We start from the raw sequence: 18,556 nt of genomic DNA, 5'->3' as shown, positions 1-18,556 counted from the left end.
ATTTCAAAATTGCGTTCATTGGGGTGATTGGGAGGGAGCAGCATTAAACTAAAGTGGTCACTTGAATTATTTGTACAATATAATATAAATGATTTGCTGTGACATCAGACCTTTCGCCTTTGCCTGTCTATCATAAGTTGGGGCCCACCTAAGTTTCCATTGTTAGCTATGCTGCTGGATTCTTCCAGTTCCATACCAGAGTTACGGCAGGAGACCATTAAAACCCTTGCAGAATTTTAGCTAAGTGCCACATCCACCCAAAACATTATCAACGCTATCCACAGTTGCACCGAGAGAGATGAGGCATAAAAGTCTTCACAAGATATCATGTAGGCCCCACCTGTGGGGTCCAGGCATGGCACGCAGCCTGGACTCCTGAAGAGGAAAATGTTTTTTATAAAATAAATTGCTGGATCGGTCCCTTGCTCGGGGACCAATTGGAGCGGTGGCAGGATCGGAAAGTGAGGTGCCTGGTGCAGGTGGGCATCCAGGTTTCTAGATGCATGGGACAGGCAGGTGCCAATAATGCACCAAAGTGGCACTTGCAAGTGAGGTGCCCTCCCACTGACCCCGCAAATTCAAGCAGAGCTCAGTGTTGGCTCTGGCGGGTGTGATCTTGGCGCAACTGCTAAGTTTGCAGCTTGTGAAATTTTGGGCCCATTTTTTAGTGTAATTCTCCTATCCTAAAACTGTAGACAATCTCATGGGAGATCAGCTAATTTCATTAAAAAATCTTCTGCATTTCCCCAAAACAGAAACTGGCAACCATGCGGCAGACCAGCATAAACTGTTAGCTATTAAGGGATTTTCCTTATAGTCTGTGACCCAGAGTTACAATTTAATGATACATACTTATTGCATTTAACATGAGTTCATCTAATGGAAATTCTCCTCACCTTTTTTTTGTTACCGAGGTTGCATTTAATTGAACAGATGGCAGAAAATATCTTATGCTCTCCATATCAATTAATTTTATTTTGCATGCAATCTGTCTGGGAGTCTGACCTTCAGTTTCTTGACATACATATAGTGGCATCTGGCTTAAAGCTTTATGTAGAACAATTTCAATATTAACGTGAACAAAAGGTGAAACTAAATTGCTATCAATGCTTCAAAATGTGTGGAGCCATTAACATTTAATAAGTCCTGTATATGACTAATTTTCAAGCACTCCAAGCTTCATGGAGAATTCAAGCAAGGATAATTTCAGGGTAAATAACAGAGACTATACTTTAGAATTTTTACCCATCAAATATTGCAAGTCAGCATGTGTCAGGGAATAACATCCTACTTGAACTGTAGAGGTTTTCCCTCTTATGTGTTAGGTCCACACATCTGCACACACGAACAGCACTTAATCCCATCACTCATATATGCCAAGATGTCAGAAATCAGTTTAAATATAAAAGCAGCTTCAATTGATAAGGCAGATTGCTTATATTTACGTGATTTGGTTCGGAGGGAAACTGAGAAACGTGGTCCACTGGGAAGTGCAGTGATACAATGTGCATATTAATTATGGATCTCCTTTACAGTCAGGAAGTCTATGTTATTCAGCATTTACAAGCAAACTACTGGGGCTACCAGAACTTTTTAAACTTTATGTCGGCTGTAGGAGACCCTCAGTACGTCTTTTCAGTTTATTTCCCACTCTGGTTCCAGCTAAGTCAAAATGTCGGCACTAAGATGATATGGGTTGCAGTAATTGGAGACTGGTTTAACTTGATATTTAAATGGTAAGATCTGTGAACTGTTTGATGTTATTCTGTTAAGTAAGATTTGAATCATTTGAAACCTGCGACTGAATAGCACAGAGTAATTCAACAAGCTTTGAGCAATTATAGTTTCACTTGGTTTATATGAATTTTAATAATTTTTCTCAACCTCTTGGCAGGATTTTATTTGGTCATCGACCATATTGGTGGGTCCAAGAAACACAGTATTACTCAAACCTGTCAGTACCACAACTTGAGCAGTTTCCAATAACTTGTGAAACAGGACCAGGTAAGATTTGTAAATGAAAGTCCTGGCTTGTTTTCAAATATTTCAAAGGTACTTTTTATTTATTCCTTCATTATAAGCATTGGTTGCAATTTGGGACTAAATCATTTTAGTGTAAATAGCCAGTAAATACTTACGCATGGAATAAGTTAGTTGTCCAATATACTTGCTTTTCAATTGAAATGTAACTTTGCAGAGATTGTAAGAATTGACAGAGGACAGAAAGGTCCTGTCAATGGGGAAAAATGAAGGTTGAATTTCGGTAGAAGAAATTGTTCCTTTGCCATGTTTCCCTTCAGTGAAAGTGATCAATTTGCATGGATGAGATTGAAGGATTTCATTGTGTGCCAGAATATTTTGTTAAATAGACTGAGAATGTAAAGCACATATAATAAAGCATGCTTTTGAGAAGAATGTTTTTAACATTGAGACTGATTTAAATTTTTTACACAACAACCATTTTAAGAGCAACAGGAATAAATATATGACCGCTCTCCTGATAACATAATGTGCAGCATACACATTATACAGCATACACTACTATGACTTTGGAAACCTTTTTGTGGCTGTTCAGCAAAAAGGCTGACAGACAGTGGAATCTTTGTTTCTATCTCATTTTGTATCCTTTTTATATTTATATTTATATTTTCTTTCCACTGTAGTTAATGCAAATATGTTGGTAGTGCATTAAAAATAGTACGGGGAAAATTAACCCTCTTGAAGTCTAGCAGGTGTCAGCTGTGGCTCAGTGGTAGCATTCTCATCTCTGAATCAGAAGGTCATGGGTTCAAGCCCCAGTCCAGAGACTTGAACATGTCATCTAGGCTGCAATGTTGGAGGGAGCATCTTTTGGATGAGACATTAAACCAAGGCCCTGTCTGCCCTCTCAGTTGGACGTAAAAGACACCATGGAATTCTTCGAAGAAGAGCAAGGCAGTTCTCCCGATGTTCTGGGAACATTTATCCCTCAATCATCATCACTAAAACAGATCACCCAGTCATTTATCTTAGTACTTGTTTGTGGGGCCTCACTGTGTGCAAATTGGCTGCTGCATTTCTCTACATTACAACAGTGACTGCACTTATAAAAAGTACTCTATTGACTATAAAGCGCTTTGGGACATCCTGAGATTATGAAGCCACAATGTAAATGCAAGTTCTTCTTTTCAGTTGTAGTAAGTCACATAACACTAGTGTCAGCTGTTAGCATAAGTAGCTAGACCAGTGCTCCATTTGAAATTATGTAAACGGCCAAACTTTAGAGAGCCACAAATATCTACATTTAGCCCAATTCAAAACATGTTGTATCCTTTTGTTTTGAATGCTGCACTCCCTTAAAATATGGCAACGTGGATGCACGGTGACAAATTCTCTTTCTGCTTGTGCACATGCTAATTTCTGCTATACTTTAAGTATTTGTGCCTCAAATTGTGGGAGTGACTAAGACTTTGTATTCATTATTGTTTTCTTATTTATTCATTAGTAATAGTTTTTGTAGTCATTTTTCATTGCTGTTTGCATCCACCACTTTAGTAGTTTTTGTGCCTGTTTCCTCAGGCAGCCCAAATGGGATGGTGTACAGGTCTGATATCTGTTAGTCTAGCTCAAGGGGGCAGATATGCCTTTGTGATCCTTGGTAGATTGCTGCACTTAGTGGTCTTGAGGTGGTATGACATCCCTGGTGATCTCCTTGCATGCACAGCAGCCTCAGTATTTGAAGTTGGGATTCAGCTTATATTGAAGCCTATAAATTTGCATCCATAAAATCATAGAATCATAAAAAGGTTACAGCACGGAAGGAGGCCATTCAGCCCATCGAGTCCACGCCGGCTCCATGCATGAGCAATCCAGCTAATCCCACTCCCCCGCCCTATCCCCGTAGCCCTGCACATTTTTTCGTTTCAAGTACTTATCCAGTTCCCTTTTGAAGGCCATGATTGAATCTGCCTCCACCACTCCCTCGGGCAGTGCATTCCAGATCCCAACCACTCGCTGTGTAAAAAAGTTTTTCCTCATGTCACCTTTGGTTCTTTTGCCAATCACCTTAAATCTGTGCCCTCAGGTTCTTGACCCTTCCGCCAATGGGAACATTTTTTCTCTATCTACTCTGTCTAGACCCTTCATGATTTTGAATACCTCTATCAAATCTCCTCTCAAACTTCTCTGTTCTAAGGAGAACAATCCCAGCTTCTCCAGTCTATCCACGTGGTTGAAGTCCTTCATCCCTGGAATCATTCTAGTAAATCTCCTCTGCACCCTCTCTAAGGTCTTCACATCCTTCGTAAAGTGCGGTGCCCAGAACTGGACACAATACTTAAGTTGTTGTCGAACCAGTGTTTTATGAAGGTTCATCATTACTTCCTTGCTTTTGTACTCTAAGCCTCTATTTATAAAGCCCAGGACCCCGTTTTTAACCGCTTTCTCAACCTGCCCTGCCACCTTCAATGATTTGTTCACATATTCCCCCAGATTTCTTTGTTCCTCCACCCCTTTTAGAATTGTGCCCTCTAGTTTAGATTGCCTCTCCTCATTTTTCCTACCAAAATGCATCACCCCGCATTTTTCCACTTTAAACTTCATCAGCCACGTGTCCGCCCATACAACCAGCATGTCTATATCCTCTTGAAGTCTATCACTATCCTCCTCGCTGTTCACTACCATTCCAAGTTTTGTGTCATCTGCAAATTTTGAAATTGTGCCCTGTACTCCCAAGTCCAAGTCATTAATATATATCAAGAAAAGCAGTGGTCCCAGCACTGACCCCTGGGGAACACCACTGTACACCTCCCTCCAGACCAAAAAACAACCGTTCATCACCACTCTCTGTTTCCCGTCATTTAGCCAATTCTGTATGCATATTGCTATTGCCCCCTTTATTGCATGGGCTGCAATCTTAATAGCAAGCCTACCATGTGGCACTTTATCAAACGCTTTTTGAAAATCCATATACACCACATCAACTGCATTGCCCTCATCTACCCTCTCTGTTAAATTGTCAAAAAACTCCTATCAAGTTGGTTAAACATGATTTGCCTTTTACAAATCCATTATGGCTTTCCCTAATCAATCCACGGTCGTCCAAGTGACTGTTAATTCTGTCCCTGATTATCGTTTCTATAAGTTTCCCCACCACCGAGGTTAAACTGACTGGCCTATAGTTGCTGGGTTTATCCAATGTCTAAATGAATGACACTCTTCCCTATTTTATTCTAATTTAATTTTGTCCAAGGAATTTCCAGACAAAAGTTGCTGTATTTTAAGTAACTTATGTTTTCTTTTTTAGGCAGTCCATCAGGACATGCGATGGGCTCTGCAAGTGTTTGGTATGTTATGATAACAGCAGTACTTGGCAACACAAGACTACAAAAAGAAGGAAAACAGTGTACAGCTTATTGGTAGGACATACTCCTGATGAGCATATGCCCTCAGAATGTAACTGACTGGTCTGCTATTTCCTATCAGTCTAAAATTTCTAATATTAGAATTCTGTCAATAATGCTATATTCTTACAACATTTTGTAAAATCAATTTCTTGTCAAAAAAGTATTTTTAAAGATTTATTTTCTTCTTTCTCAGGCTGGTCTGGTCAGTTCTTTGGATAGCTTTCTGGGTCATTCAGATCAGTGTCTGTGCCTCCAGAATCTTTGTAGCTACACATTTCCCACATCAAGTTGTACTAGGAGTTATAGGAGGTAACGTTTTTCATTGTTTGCAGTGTACATGGATGTAATGGACAATAGCTTATGAATGTTACTTCAAATCTTTAAACATATTTAACCTGATTTTACATCCCGTTAGTAAAGGCAAAAGATTGTGAGCCAGATGCGACTGTCACCTCCGGAATTGTAAACAATTTTACAACACCAAGTTAGTCCAACAATTTTATTTGAAATTCACAAGCTTTCGGAGGCTTCCTCCTTCCTCAGGTGAATGTGGAAATGAAATCCTCGAACCCTTCGCATTTATAAATCACAGAACAATACCTGGTGATTACAGATAGTCTTTCCAACTGCCCGTTGCCAAGGCAATCACAGTGTGCAGACAGAGAGGTGTTACCTACAAGGCCACCGAATATACAAACAACCAAAAAAAACCAGAGAGAGGCAGAAACATAGAAACATCCAGAAGGAAGAGAAAGACAGCAAATGACCCGTTATATTAAAAACAGATAACATTTGTTCGCTGGTGGGGTTACATGTAGCGTGACATAAACCCAAGATCCCGGTTGAGGCCGTCCTCATGGGTGCGGAACTTGGCTATCAATTTCTGCTCGACGATTTTGCGTTGTCGTGTGTCTCGAAGGCCGCCTTGGAGTATGCTTACCCGAAGATCGGTGGCTGAATGTCCTTGACTGCTGAAGTCTTCCCCGACTGGGAGGGAACCCTCCTGTCTGGCGATTGTTGCGCGGTGTCCATTCATCCGTTGTCGCAGCCTCTGCATGGTCTCGCCAATTTACCATGCTCTGGGGCATCCTTTCCTGCAACGTATGAGGTAGACAACGTTGGCCGAGTCACAGGAGTATGAACCATGCACCTGGTGGGTGGTGTCCTCTCGTGTGATGGTGGTATCTGTGTCGATGATCTGGCATGTCTTGCAGAGGTTACCGTGGCAGGGTTGTGTGGTGTCGTGGACGCTGTTCTTCTGAAAGCTGGGTAATTTGCTGCAAACGATGGTCTGTTTGAGGTTGGGTGGCTGTTTAAAAGCGAGAAGTGGAGGTGTGGGGATGGCCATAGTGAGGTGCTCTTCGTCATTGATGACATGTTGAAGAACATGGCGTAGTTTCTCCGCTCCGGGGAAGTACTGGACGACGAAGGGTACTCTGTTGGTTGCGTCCCGTGTTAGTCTTCTGAGGAGGTCTATGCGATTTTTCGCCGTGGCCCGTCGGAACTGTCGATCGATGAGTCGAGCGTCATATCCCATTCTTACTAGGGCGTCTTTCAGCGTCTGTATGTGTCAATCGCGTTCCTTCTCGTCTGAGCAGACCCTGTGTATTCGCAGGGCCTGTCCATAGGGGATGGCCTCTTTGACGTGGTTAGGGTGGAAGCTGGAAAAGTGGAGCATCGTGAGGTTGTCCGTGGGCTTGCGGTAGAGTGAGGTGCTGAGGTGCCCGTCTTTGATGGAGATTCGTGTGTCCAAGAAAGAAACTGATTCTGAGGAGTAGTCCATGGTGAGCTTGATGGTGGGATGGAACTTGTTGATGTTATCGTGTAGTCTCTTTAGTGATTCCTCGCCGTGGGTCCATAGAAAGAAAATGTCGTCGATGTATCTGGTGTATAGTGTTGGTTGGAGGTCCTGTGCAGTGAAGAAGTCCTGCTCGAACTTGTGCATGAAAATGTTGGCGTATTGGGGTGCGAATTTGGTCCCCATGGCTGTTCCGTGTGTTTGGGTAAAGAACTGGTTATCGAAGGTGAAGACATTGTGATCCAGGATGAAGCGGATGAGTTGTAGGATGGCGTCTGGAGATTGACTGTTGTTGGTGTTGAGTATTGATGCTGTCGCAGCGATGCCGTCATCGTGGGGGATACTGGTGTAGAGTGCCGAGACGTCCATCGTGGTGAGAAGTGTTCCTGGTTCAACTGGTCCGTTGGTGCTGAGTTTTTGTAGGAAGTCTGTAGTGTCGCGACAGAAGCAGGGGGTTCCCTGTACGATGGGTTTCAGGATGCCCTCGATGTATCCAGAGAGGTTCTCACACAGGGCTCCGTTGCCTGATACGATGGGACATCCGGGTGTGTTGGCTTTGTGTATCTTTGGGAGGCAGTAGAAGCCTCCCACGCGGGGAGTACGTAGGATGCTTTGAAGATCTGGATCGAAGGTCTTGATCAGTTTGTTGAGCTGGTGGGTTTGTTCTTTGGTCAGATCTGCGGGTAACCGTCTGTCGTGTTCCTGGTTGTCCAGTTGTCGGTATGCTTCTTTGCAATAGTCCGTTCTGTTCTGTATGACGATGGCTCCTCCTTTGTCCGCTGGTTTGATGACGATGTTGCGGTTGGTCTTGAGAGCGTCGATGGCGTTGCGTTGTGCTCGGGTGACATTCTGGACTGTCTTGTGAGTGCGGCTGATGAATCTGGCATTGACGCATTTCCTGACTGCTTGAGCATACATGTCAAGCTGAGGGCAGCGACCCTCCGGAGGAGTCCAGTGTGACTCTTTCCTCTTCGGTTGCTGTACCACGGATCCCTCTGTCTGCTGTTCCGGATCGTTGATTGTCTCATTGGGTTCGCTGCTGAAATCTTGGGGTTTGTGGAAGAATTCCCGGAGCCTCATTCTCCTGATGAATTCCTCTGTGTCCGCCGCGAGACTAATGGGGTCCATTTTGGTGGTGGGGCAGAAATTGAGCCCTCGGCTGAGAACTTCGATTTCGTCTGGTTGAAGGGTGTGGTCGGACAAATTGACGATAGACTTCCCTGTGGTTGCAACCGTGGTACCAGGGGAAGCTTGGTTGATGCTGGTGGTGATGCCGAGTTTCTCAAGCTTCCTGCTCTTGGTTTTCATTTAGGCAGCGTAGTTCCGTTGCCTCGTCTGTTTGGCGGTATCTCGTAGCTGGTCTGCTGTGTCCTGAGTACAGGTTGAGAGTATGGACGCTATCTTAGTTTCGAGGTTGTGGCGTCTGCTGTAGAGTTGGTGTACGAGATGGTTGCGGAGTGTGCGAGAGGTACGACGGCAGAGTCTCTCAGCATAATCCGAGTTGTATGTGGACTTGAGTGGGTTCGTGATCTGTAGTTCTTTCGGGATCTTGTCTGCTTTCTTGCAGCTCTGTAAAAACTTGATGTCTGTGTCTATATGCGCGATCTTCTTGGATATCCTTTCCACTGTGAGCCGGCAGTTTGTGGAACAGCGGACAGAGGGATCCGCGGTACAGCAACCGAAGAGGAAAGAGTCACACTGGACTCCTCCGGAGGGTCGCTGCCCTCAGCTTGACATGTATGCTCAAGCAGTCAGGAAATGCGTCAATGCCAGATTCATCAGCCGCACTCACAAGACAGTCCAGAATGTCACCCGAGCACAACGCAACGCCATCAACGCTCTCAAGACCAACCGCAACATCGTCATCAAACCAGCGGACAAAGGAGGAGCCATCGTCATACAGAACAGAACGGACTATTGCAAAGAAGCATACCGACAACTGGACAACCAGGAACACTACAGACGGTTACCCGCAGATCTGACCAAAGAACACACCCACCAGCTCAACAAACTGATCAAGACCTTCGATCCAGATCTTCAAAGCATCCTACGCGCTCTCATCGCACGTACTCCCCGCGTGGGAGGCTTCTACTGCCTCCCAAAGATACACAAAGCCAACACACCCGGACGTCCCATCGTATCAGGCAACGGAACCCTGTGTGAGAACCTCTCTGGATACATCGAGGGCATCCTGAAACCCATCGTACAGGGAACCCCCTGCTTCTGTCGCGACACTACAGACTTCCTACAAAAACTCAGCACCAACGGACCAGTTGAACCAGGAACACTTCTCACCACGATGGACGTCTTGGCACTCTACACCAGTATCCCCCACGATGACGGCATCGCTGCGACAGCATCAATACTCAACACCAACAACAGCCAATCTCCAGACGCCATCCTACAACTCATCCGCTTCATCCTGGATCACAATGTCTTCACCTTCGATAACCAGTTCTTTACCCAAACACACGGAACAGCCATGGGGACCAAATTCGCACCCCAATACGCCAACATTTTCATGCACAAGTTCGAGCAGGACTTCTTCACTGCACAGGACCTCCAACCAACACTATACACCAGATACATCGACGACATTTTCTTTCTATGGACCCACGGCGAGGAATCACTAAAGAGACTACACGATAACATCAACAAGTTCCATCCCACCATCAAGCTCACCATGGACTACTCCTCAGAATCAGTTTCTTTCTTGGACACACGAATCTCCATCAAAGACGGGCACCTCAGCACCTCACTCTACCGCAAGCCCACGGACAACCTCACGATGCTCCACTTTTCCAGCTTCCACCCTAACCACATCAAAGAGGCCATCCCCTATGGACAGGCCCTGCGAATACATCGGGTCTGCTCAGATGAGGAGCAATGCGATGGACACCTACAGACGCTGAAAGACGCCCTAGTAAGAACGGGATATGACGCTCGACTCATCGATCGACAGTTCCGACGGGCCACAGCAAAAAATCGCATAGACCTCCTCAGAAGACTAACACGGGACGCAACCAACAGAGTACTCTTCGTCGTCCAGTACTTCCCCGGAGCGGAGAAACTACGCCATGTTCTCCGCCAAACTACACCTCGCTATGGCCATCCCCACACCTCCACTACTCTCCTTTAAACAGCCACCCAACCTCAAACAGACCATCGTTTGCAGCAAATTACCCAGCTTTCAGGAGAACAGCGTCCACGACACCACAAAACCCTGCCATCGTAACCTCTGCAAGACATGCCAGATCATCGACACAGATACCACCATCACACGAGAGGACACCACCCACCAGGTGCATGGTTCATACTCCTGTGACTCGGCCAATGTTGTCTACCTCATACGTTGCAGGAAAGGATGCCCCAGAGCATGGTAAATTGGCGAGACCATGCAGACGCTGCGACAACGGATGAATGGACACCGCGCAACAATCGCCAGACAAGAGGGTTCCCTCCCAGTCGGGGAAGACTTCAGCAGTCAAGGACATTCAGCCACCGATCTTCGGGTAAGCATACTCCAAGGCGGCCTTCGAGGCACACGACAACGCAAAATTGTCGAGCAGAAATTGATAGCCAAGTTCCGCACCCATGAGGACGGCCTCAACCGGGATCTTGGGTTCATGTCACGCTACACGTAACCCCACCAGCGAACAAATGTTATCTGTTTTTAATATAATGGGTCATTTGCTGTCTTTCTCTTCCTTCTGGATGTTTCTATGTTTCTGCCTCTCTCTGTTTTTTTTTGGTTGTTTGTATATTCGGTGGCCTTGTAGGTAACACCTCTCTGTCTGCACACTGTGATTGCCTTGGCAACGGGCAGTTGGAAAGACTATCTGTAATCACCAGGTATTGTTCTGTGATTTACAAATGCGAAGGGTTCGAGGATTTCATTTCCACATTCACCTGAGGAAGGAGGAAGCCTCCGAAAGCTTGTGAATTTCAAATAAAATTGTTGGACTATAACTTGGCGTTGTAAAATTGTTTACAATTGTCAACCCCAGTCCATCACCGGCATCTCCACATCATGGTCACCTCCTTAAAGCAATGAAAAGCTTAATGCAAATCAAGCCCAGTGATGGCTTACATTCATTCAGCAGCAGCTGATGGCTGTTAAAAGTCATATCCGTTATGGATACAAAAAACAATGATGGAGAACCAAAGGGTAATATTATTATATATCATTAGGGATCTTAAAGAAATCACTGAAAAACAGAGGTTTTGCCAATGTTGTGGTGCTTTTTAAAAATTTGTTCATGGGATGTGGGCGTTGCTGGCGAGGCCAGCATTTATTGCCCATCCCGAATTGCCCTTGAGAAGGTGGTGGTGAGCCGCCTTCTTGAACCGCTGCAGTCCGTGTGGTGACGGTTCTCCCACAGTGCTGTTAGGACGGGAGTTTCATGATTTTGACCCAGCGACGATGAAGGAACGGCGATATATTTCCAAGTCAGGATGGTGTGTGACTTGGAGGGGAACGTGCAGGTGGTGTTGTTCCCATGTGCCTGCTGTTCTTGTCCTTCTAGATGGTGGAGGTCGCGGGTTTGGGAGGTGCTGTCGAAGAAGCCTTGGCGAGTTGCTGCAGTGCATCCTGTGGATGGTACACACTGCAGCCACAGTGCGCCGGTGGTGAAGGGAGTGAATGTTTAGGGTGGTGGATGGGATGCCAATCAAGCGGGCTGCTTTGTCCTGGATGGTGTCAAACTTCTTGAGTGTTGTTGGAGCTGCACTCATCCAAGCAATTGGAGAGTATTCCATCACACTCCTGACTTGATCCTTGTAGATGGTGGAAAGGCTTTAGGGAGTCAGTAGGTGAGTCACTCGCCGCAGAATACCCAGCCTCTGACCTGCTCTCGTAGCCACAGTATTTATATGGCTGGTCCAGTTAAGTTTTGGTCAATGGTGACCCCCAGGATGTTGATGGTGGGGGATTCAGTGATGGTAATGCCGTTGAATGTCAAGGGGTGGTGGTTAGACTCTCTCTTGTTGGAGATGGTCATTGCCTGGCACTTATCTGGCGCGAATGTTACTTGTCACTTATCAGCCCAAGCCTGGATGTTGTCCAGGTCTTGCTGTATGTGGGCTCGGACTGCTTCATTATTTGAGGGGTTGCGAATGGAACTGAACACTGTGCAATCATCAGCGAACATCCCCATTTCTGACCTTATGATGGAGGGAAGGTCATTGATGAAGCAGCTGAAGATGGTTGGGCCTAGGACACTGCCTTGAGGAACTCCTGCAGCAATGTCCTGGGGCTGAGATGATTGGCCTCCAACAACCACTGCCATCTTCCTTTGTGCTAGGTATGACTCCAGCCACTGGAGAGTTTTCCCCCTGATTCCCATTGACTTCAATTTTACTAGGGCTCCTTGGTGCCACACTCGGTCAAATGCTGCCTTGATGTCAAGGGCAGTCACTCTCATCTCACCTCTGGAATTCAGCTCTTTTGTCCATGTTTGGACCAAGGCTGTAATGAGGTCTGGAGCCAAGTGGTCCTGGCGGAACCCAAACTGAGCATCGGTGAGCAGGTTATTGATGAGTAAGTGCCGCTTGATAGCACTGTCGACGACACCTCCCATCACTTTGCTGATGATTGAGAGTAGACTGATGGGGCGGTAATTGGCCGGATTGAATTTGTCCTGCTTTTTGTGGACAGGACATACCTGGGCAATTTTCCACATTGTTGGGTAGATACCAGTGTTGTAGCTGTACTGGAACAGTTTGGCTAGAGGGGCAGCATAGTTCTGGAGCACAAGGCTTCAGCACTACAGCTGGGATGTTGTCGGGGCCCATAGCCTTTGCTGTATCCAGTGCACTCAGCTGTTTCTTGATATCATGTGGAGTGAATCGAATTGGCTGAAGACTGGCTTCTGTGATGGTGAGGATATTGGGAGGAGGCCGAGATGGATCATCCACTCGGCACTTCTGGCTGAAGATGGTTGCAAATGCTTCAGCCTTGTCTTTTGCACTCACGTGCTGGACTCCGCCATCATTGAGGATGGGGATGTTTGCAGAGCCTCCTCCTCCCGTTAGTTGTTTAATTGTCCACCACCATTCACGACTGGATGTGGCAGGACTGCAGAGCTTTGATTTGATCCGTTGGTTGTGGAATCGCTTAGCTCTGTCCAAAGCATGTTGCTTCCGCTGTTTAGCATGCATGTAGTCCCGAGTTGTAGCTTCACCAGGTTGGCACCTCATTTTTAGGTATGCCTGGTGCTGCTCCTGGCATGCTCTTCTACACTCCTCATTGAACCAGGGTTGATCTCCTGGCTTGTTGGTAATGGTAGAGTGAGGAATATGCCGGGCCATGAGGTTACAGATTGTGCTGGAATACAATTCTTCTGCTGCTGATGGCCCACAATGCCGCATGAATGCCTAGTTTTGAGCTGCTAGATCTGTTCTGAATCTATCCCATTTAGCACGGTGGTAGTGCCACACAACACGTTGGATGGTGTCCTTAGTGCGAAGACGGGACTTCGTCTCCACGAGGACTGTGCGGTGGTCACTCCTACCAATAATGTCATGGACAGATGCATTTGCGACAGGTAGATTGGTGAGGACGAGGTCAAGTAAGTTTTTCCCTCGTGTTGGTTCGCTCACCACCTGCTGCAGGTCCCAGTCTGGCAGCTATGTCCTTCAGGACTCAGCCCAGCTCGGTCAGTAGTGGTGCTACCGAGCCACTCTTGGTGGTGGACATTGAAGTCCCCCACCCAGAGTACGTTTTGTGCCCTTGCTACCCTCAGTGCTTCCTCCAAGTGGTGCTCAACGTGGAGGAGGACTGATTCATCAGCTGAGGGAGGGCGGTAGGTGGTAATCAGCAGGAGGTTTCCTTGCCCATGTTTGACCTGATGCCATGAGATTTCATGGGGTCCAGAGTCAATGTTGAGGACTCCCAGGGCCACTCCCTCCTGACTGTATATCACTGTACCACCACCTCTGGTGGGCCTGTCCTGCCGGTGGGACAGGACATACCCAGGGATGGTGATGGAAGATTCTGGGATGTTGGCTGAAAGGTATGATTCTGTAAGTATGGCTGTGTCAGGCTGTTGCTTGACTAGTCTGTGGAACAGCTCTCCCAATTTTGGCACAAGTCCCCAGATGTTAGTAAGGAGGACCCTTGCAGGGTCGACTGGGCTTGGTTTGCTATGTCCGGTGCCTCGTGGTCCATCCGGTTTTATTCTTATTATGACTTTTCGTAGCGAGATTTTACAACTGAGTGGCTTGCTAGGCCATTTCAGAGGGCAATTAAGAATCAACCACATTGCTGTGGGTCTGGAGTCACATATAGGCCAGACCGGGTAAGGACGGCAGGTTTCCTTCCCTAAAGGACATTCGTGAACCAGAGGGGTTTTTACGACAATCCGATAGTTTCATGGCCACCATTACTGATACTAGTATTTTAATTCCAGATTTTTATTTAATTAATTGAATTTAAATTCACCAGCTGCCGTGGCGTGATTTGATTTCATGACTCTGGATTTTAGTCCGGGCCTCTGGATTACTAGTCCAGTAACATAACCACTATGCTACCGTTCCCGTCTGTTAACTCTACCCGAGCCCTACTTTTTGTTTTGATTGTGTAGATCTCATTGTGAGTTACAGCTGGCACTTATTCCAAAGGGCAGGAACCTTTGCAAAGGGCAAAGTCTGAAAGTTATTTAAGATTCTTGCTACATCTTTAGAATTAAGATAATTGAATATAATAGTTCAAACATAAATTATGCAAAGGCAGGGGACCACACACGATCAATTCAGCACCATTCCACAACTACAAAAAGTTGCTTTTAATATTTCATTTATATTCAGATGATCCAGAATAAATTTTATTACATTTTGGATCACTCATACAAATTTGAACAATTTATGGTCACAAATTATGAATTGTCATGCTATATTGACCAATAGTGCATATGCACAGGTCACTGGAATCTACAATGATATACTGATATCACCGATTGTAAATGGTTTCTCCCTCGTCCAATTGCAGACCATGTACAAAATTCCTCTGCAGGAATCCACTTCAGTTAATGATAATGCAGTTAGATTGCACCTTCAGTGTCAGTTGGAAACTGGATTATAGAAGAAATTTGAAGTGCTCATCTTTCCAAACAACAGTATTATGCCCTAGTTGAACTGAATTGCACACCAATTTACACTTAGAAAAGAGCCATATATTCGAATGAATGGGTGATTGGGATAGCAATGCATTTGAAAGCCATTTTTCTTCTTAGAAAAACCTTGTAACTCCTTGCTACTTTGAGTTATAAACTCTTGGCATACCTGAACAAATTGTAACTAACTGTCACTTGTATGACATCCTGTATGTACTGGTTCTCAGATGCTGCCTGACGTGCTGAGTATTTCCAGCATTTTCCATTTATAAGGGATAAATATTGGTAACTCATCATATCAGTGGAGCTAATTTGTCAAAAAAAATGACAAGAATAGGCAGAAGAAATGTCATTGGTTGAATATAAGTTTCAAAAATTCCTTACTGACTTATTAATCATTAATTTAAACAACCAAAGCAAATGTGAGAAATGAAATAACGTTAGCCTGAAAATTACACTGTGCAATCATATCGAATAAACACTTAACACATTGGCCTGGAGTTTTCGCATGATTTCTGCCCAGATCTGGGCATAAGTGAGTTTTTTTTTTATTCATTCATGGGATGTGGGCGTCGCTGGCGAGGCTGGCATTTATTGCCCATCCCTAATTGTCCTTGAGAAGGTGGTGGTGAGCCGCCTTCTTGAACCGCTGCAGTCCGTCTGGTGACGGTTCTCCCACAGTGCTGTTAGGAAGGGAGTTCCATGATTTTGACCCAGCGACGATGAAGGAACGGCGATATATTTCCAAGTCGGGATGGTGTGTGACTTGGAGGGGAACGTGCAGGTGGTGTTGTTCCCATGTGCCTGCTGCTCTTGTCCTTCTAGGTGGTAGAGGTCGCGGATTTGGGAGGAGCTGTCGAAGAAGCCTTGGCGAGTTGCTGCAATGCATCCTGTGGATGGTACACACTGCAGCCACTGTGCGCCGGTGGTGAAGGGAGTGAATGTTTAAGGTGGTGGATGGGGTGCCAATCAAGCGGGCTGCTTTGTCCTGGATGGTGTTGAGCTTCTTGAGTGTTGTTGGAGCTGCGCCCATAACTACATTATGCCCAAGTATCCGCTATCTTTTAAGCTCGTTCAACAGACCGTTCGCCCGAACCAGCCCCTGCCCACAAAGCTGGCCACGCCCCCAGGTTGGAAAGCCGAGTTTCCGCTGAAATCGCTCGTTCGGGGTTGGGGGGGGGTGGTTTCATCATATTGCGCCCGGATACTCAGGCACACAGGCACCCATGGTCACATGAATCCAGCATTACTCATGTAACCAAAGCAGTAAATTGAAGCCACAGATCTGCACTACTGCTGCAGAAATATCAATTAGTTTAATAAATTGAAGACCAGCAGTGACCAGCGGTCAATACTTTCAGACTGTTCAGAGCGAATTAAATCAATTACTGTGTAAAGTTTTAATAGTTTGCAGGACAGAGCAATAAGTGCTGCTTACCTTGTGGTCCCCAGCCTCACTCTGAAGGGGATTTTTTTTTTCCCCTTACCTTTTATTCCAACCCACCCTAGCACCTTGAGGCCCCATTGGTCCTGTTCCAGTCACGAATCAATTAAGATCGATTATGATGTTTGATTGCGCTGATTCATGGGAGATTTTAAGTTCGGGCTTATGCTGATAAGTTTGCGCAGAAACTTGGGCGTAATTTCACCTCGGCAAAACTAGCACAGTGTCGAATGCATTTTGAACTCCAGGCCATTCAAATCACATTTGTTTATTCTCTATTTTAACGGAGATGCTAATTCATTTAAAATTAACAGGGTAACACCTCTGTTAAAATCATGGACAGAGGAATTTGATACAAATGCATTAAGTGTTCATACAACAATATCGTACAATGCACTTTCCAGAATATGGTCTCGGGTAACAGAAACTGGTGCCCTGTTTATACTGCCTCCCAGTATAGGTTGATCCAGGACAATTCTGGCTTCATACCAGAACCCCCAAAAGGAGATTCTACAGACCACCAGTTATCCAGGTCTGGGATAATCATCTGTGCCATATCATTTGTACTTTCAATTGTAAACCAGTTCATGCCAGAAATTGGAAACGTTTTGCTTTACAAAACATTTTACAGTTCTGCAGATGAACCAACACCCACTGTGATGAAGATATCTTGGTTAATCTTGTTAAATTATGTGCATCTTCAATAAACAAGAAATGTTAGCTCCATTGTGTTATGTGTATACAAAAATAAAGTATAATATTCTGAGTGCAATAATTATTTTGATAACTAATAATATTCATTTTTCCATATCACATTTAAAGAAATCTGATGATGTGCACTTGAAGTAATAATGTACAGTTTCCACTAAAAACTAAGATGCTATGAATTTTTTTCTGGATCCTAGGAATACTTGTTGCAGAAGCATTTGAACATATCCCATCTACGCAGGCAGCAAAGTTGAAGACGTACATACAGATCAATCTTTTCTTGCTCCTCTTTGCACTATGCTTTTATTTGGCTCTAAAACTGATAAATATCGACCTCTTGTGGTCTGTTCGAAAAGCCAAGAAATGGTGTGCAAATCCAGAATGGATACACTTAGGTACCACTCCTCTTGCTGGACTCGTGAGAAGTTTAGGTGCTCTGTTTGGGCTAGGACTCGCCATTAATTCCCAAATGTTTATTCAAAGTTGTAAAGGAAAAAGTGCTTACAAGATATGTTTCAAGATGATGTGTATAACAACTTCACTAACAACATTACAATTGTTTGACTTAGTTAAGATTCCAACACACATTGAAATGTTATTTTATGTGCTCTGCTTCTGTAAGAATGCAACCATACCTCTTACTGTAGTTGCACTGATCCCTTACTCTGTTCACCTGTTAATGCGAAGTATCGAAAATAAAGTAAATTAGTTAGAATGTGAGCCATATGTACCACAAATCTGCAGAGTTCATGTCACAGTTTTTATACAACACTTTTGTTAATGTACTCCAATAACAAAATGCTTTAAACATGCTTAAAATAACATTTAGTAGGGTAGTAAGGAGCCACTTTTAGCTGGTTTACTGAAGTTTTATATTAGGAAGAGTTTTAATCAAATTAGAGAGATATGTTGGTGTGAAACAAAGCATTTATGCAGCTCCTGGTACCTGAATATTTTACCCCTACCTAGAAGACTATAAGCTTGAAACTAGTACTGCCTTAAATGAGAATCCACTTTCTTCATTTGAGATTTAACAGTTCTCTGCTGGGTTCAGAATGATGAACTCACACTAGACCACTACCCCACCATGCTGCAGGAAAGCATTTACTGC

At 44.8% G+C, this 18,556-nt stretch overlaps 1 protein-coding gene across 1 annotated transcript; it reads left to right on the top strand.

The window, feature by feature from the left end:
* The first annotated feature begins 1,518 nt into the window (after positions 1-1,518).
* Positions 1,519-18,154, top strand: LOC137323996 (glucose-6-phosphatase 2-like). Its single transcript, XM_067988167.1, has 5 exons — positions 1,519-1,736; positions 1,895-2,004; positions 5,285-5,396; positions 5,578-5,693; positions 17,643-18,154. Exons 1-5 carry the CDS (start codon positions 1,519-1,521, stop codon positions 18,152-18,154), a joined length of 1,068 nt encoding a protein of 355 aa, XP_067844268.1.
* The last annotated feature ends 402 nt before the right edge of the window (positions 18,155-18,556 follow it).

The sequence above is a fragment of the Heptranchias perlo genome, chromosome 7 (assembly GCF_035084215.1).
Source record: "Heptranchias perlo isolate sHepPer1 chromosome 7, sHepPer1.hap1, whole genome shotgun sequence".
Taxonomy (NCBI): domain Eukaryota; kingdom Metazoa; phylum Chordata; class Chondrichthyes; order Hexanchiformes; family Hexanchidae; genus Heptranchias; species Heptranchias perlo.
Note: the sequence above shows the minus strand (reverse complement) of the source record. Positions and strands in the feature narration are given on the sequence as shown.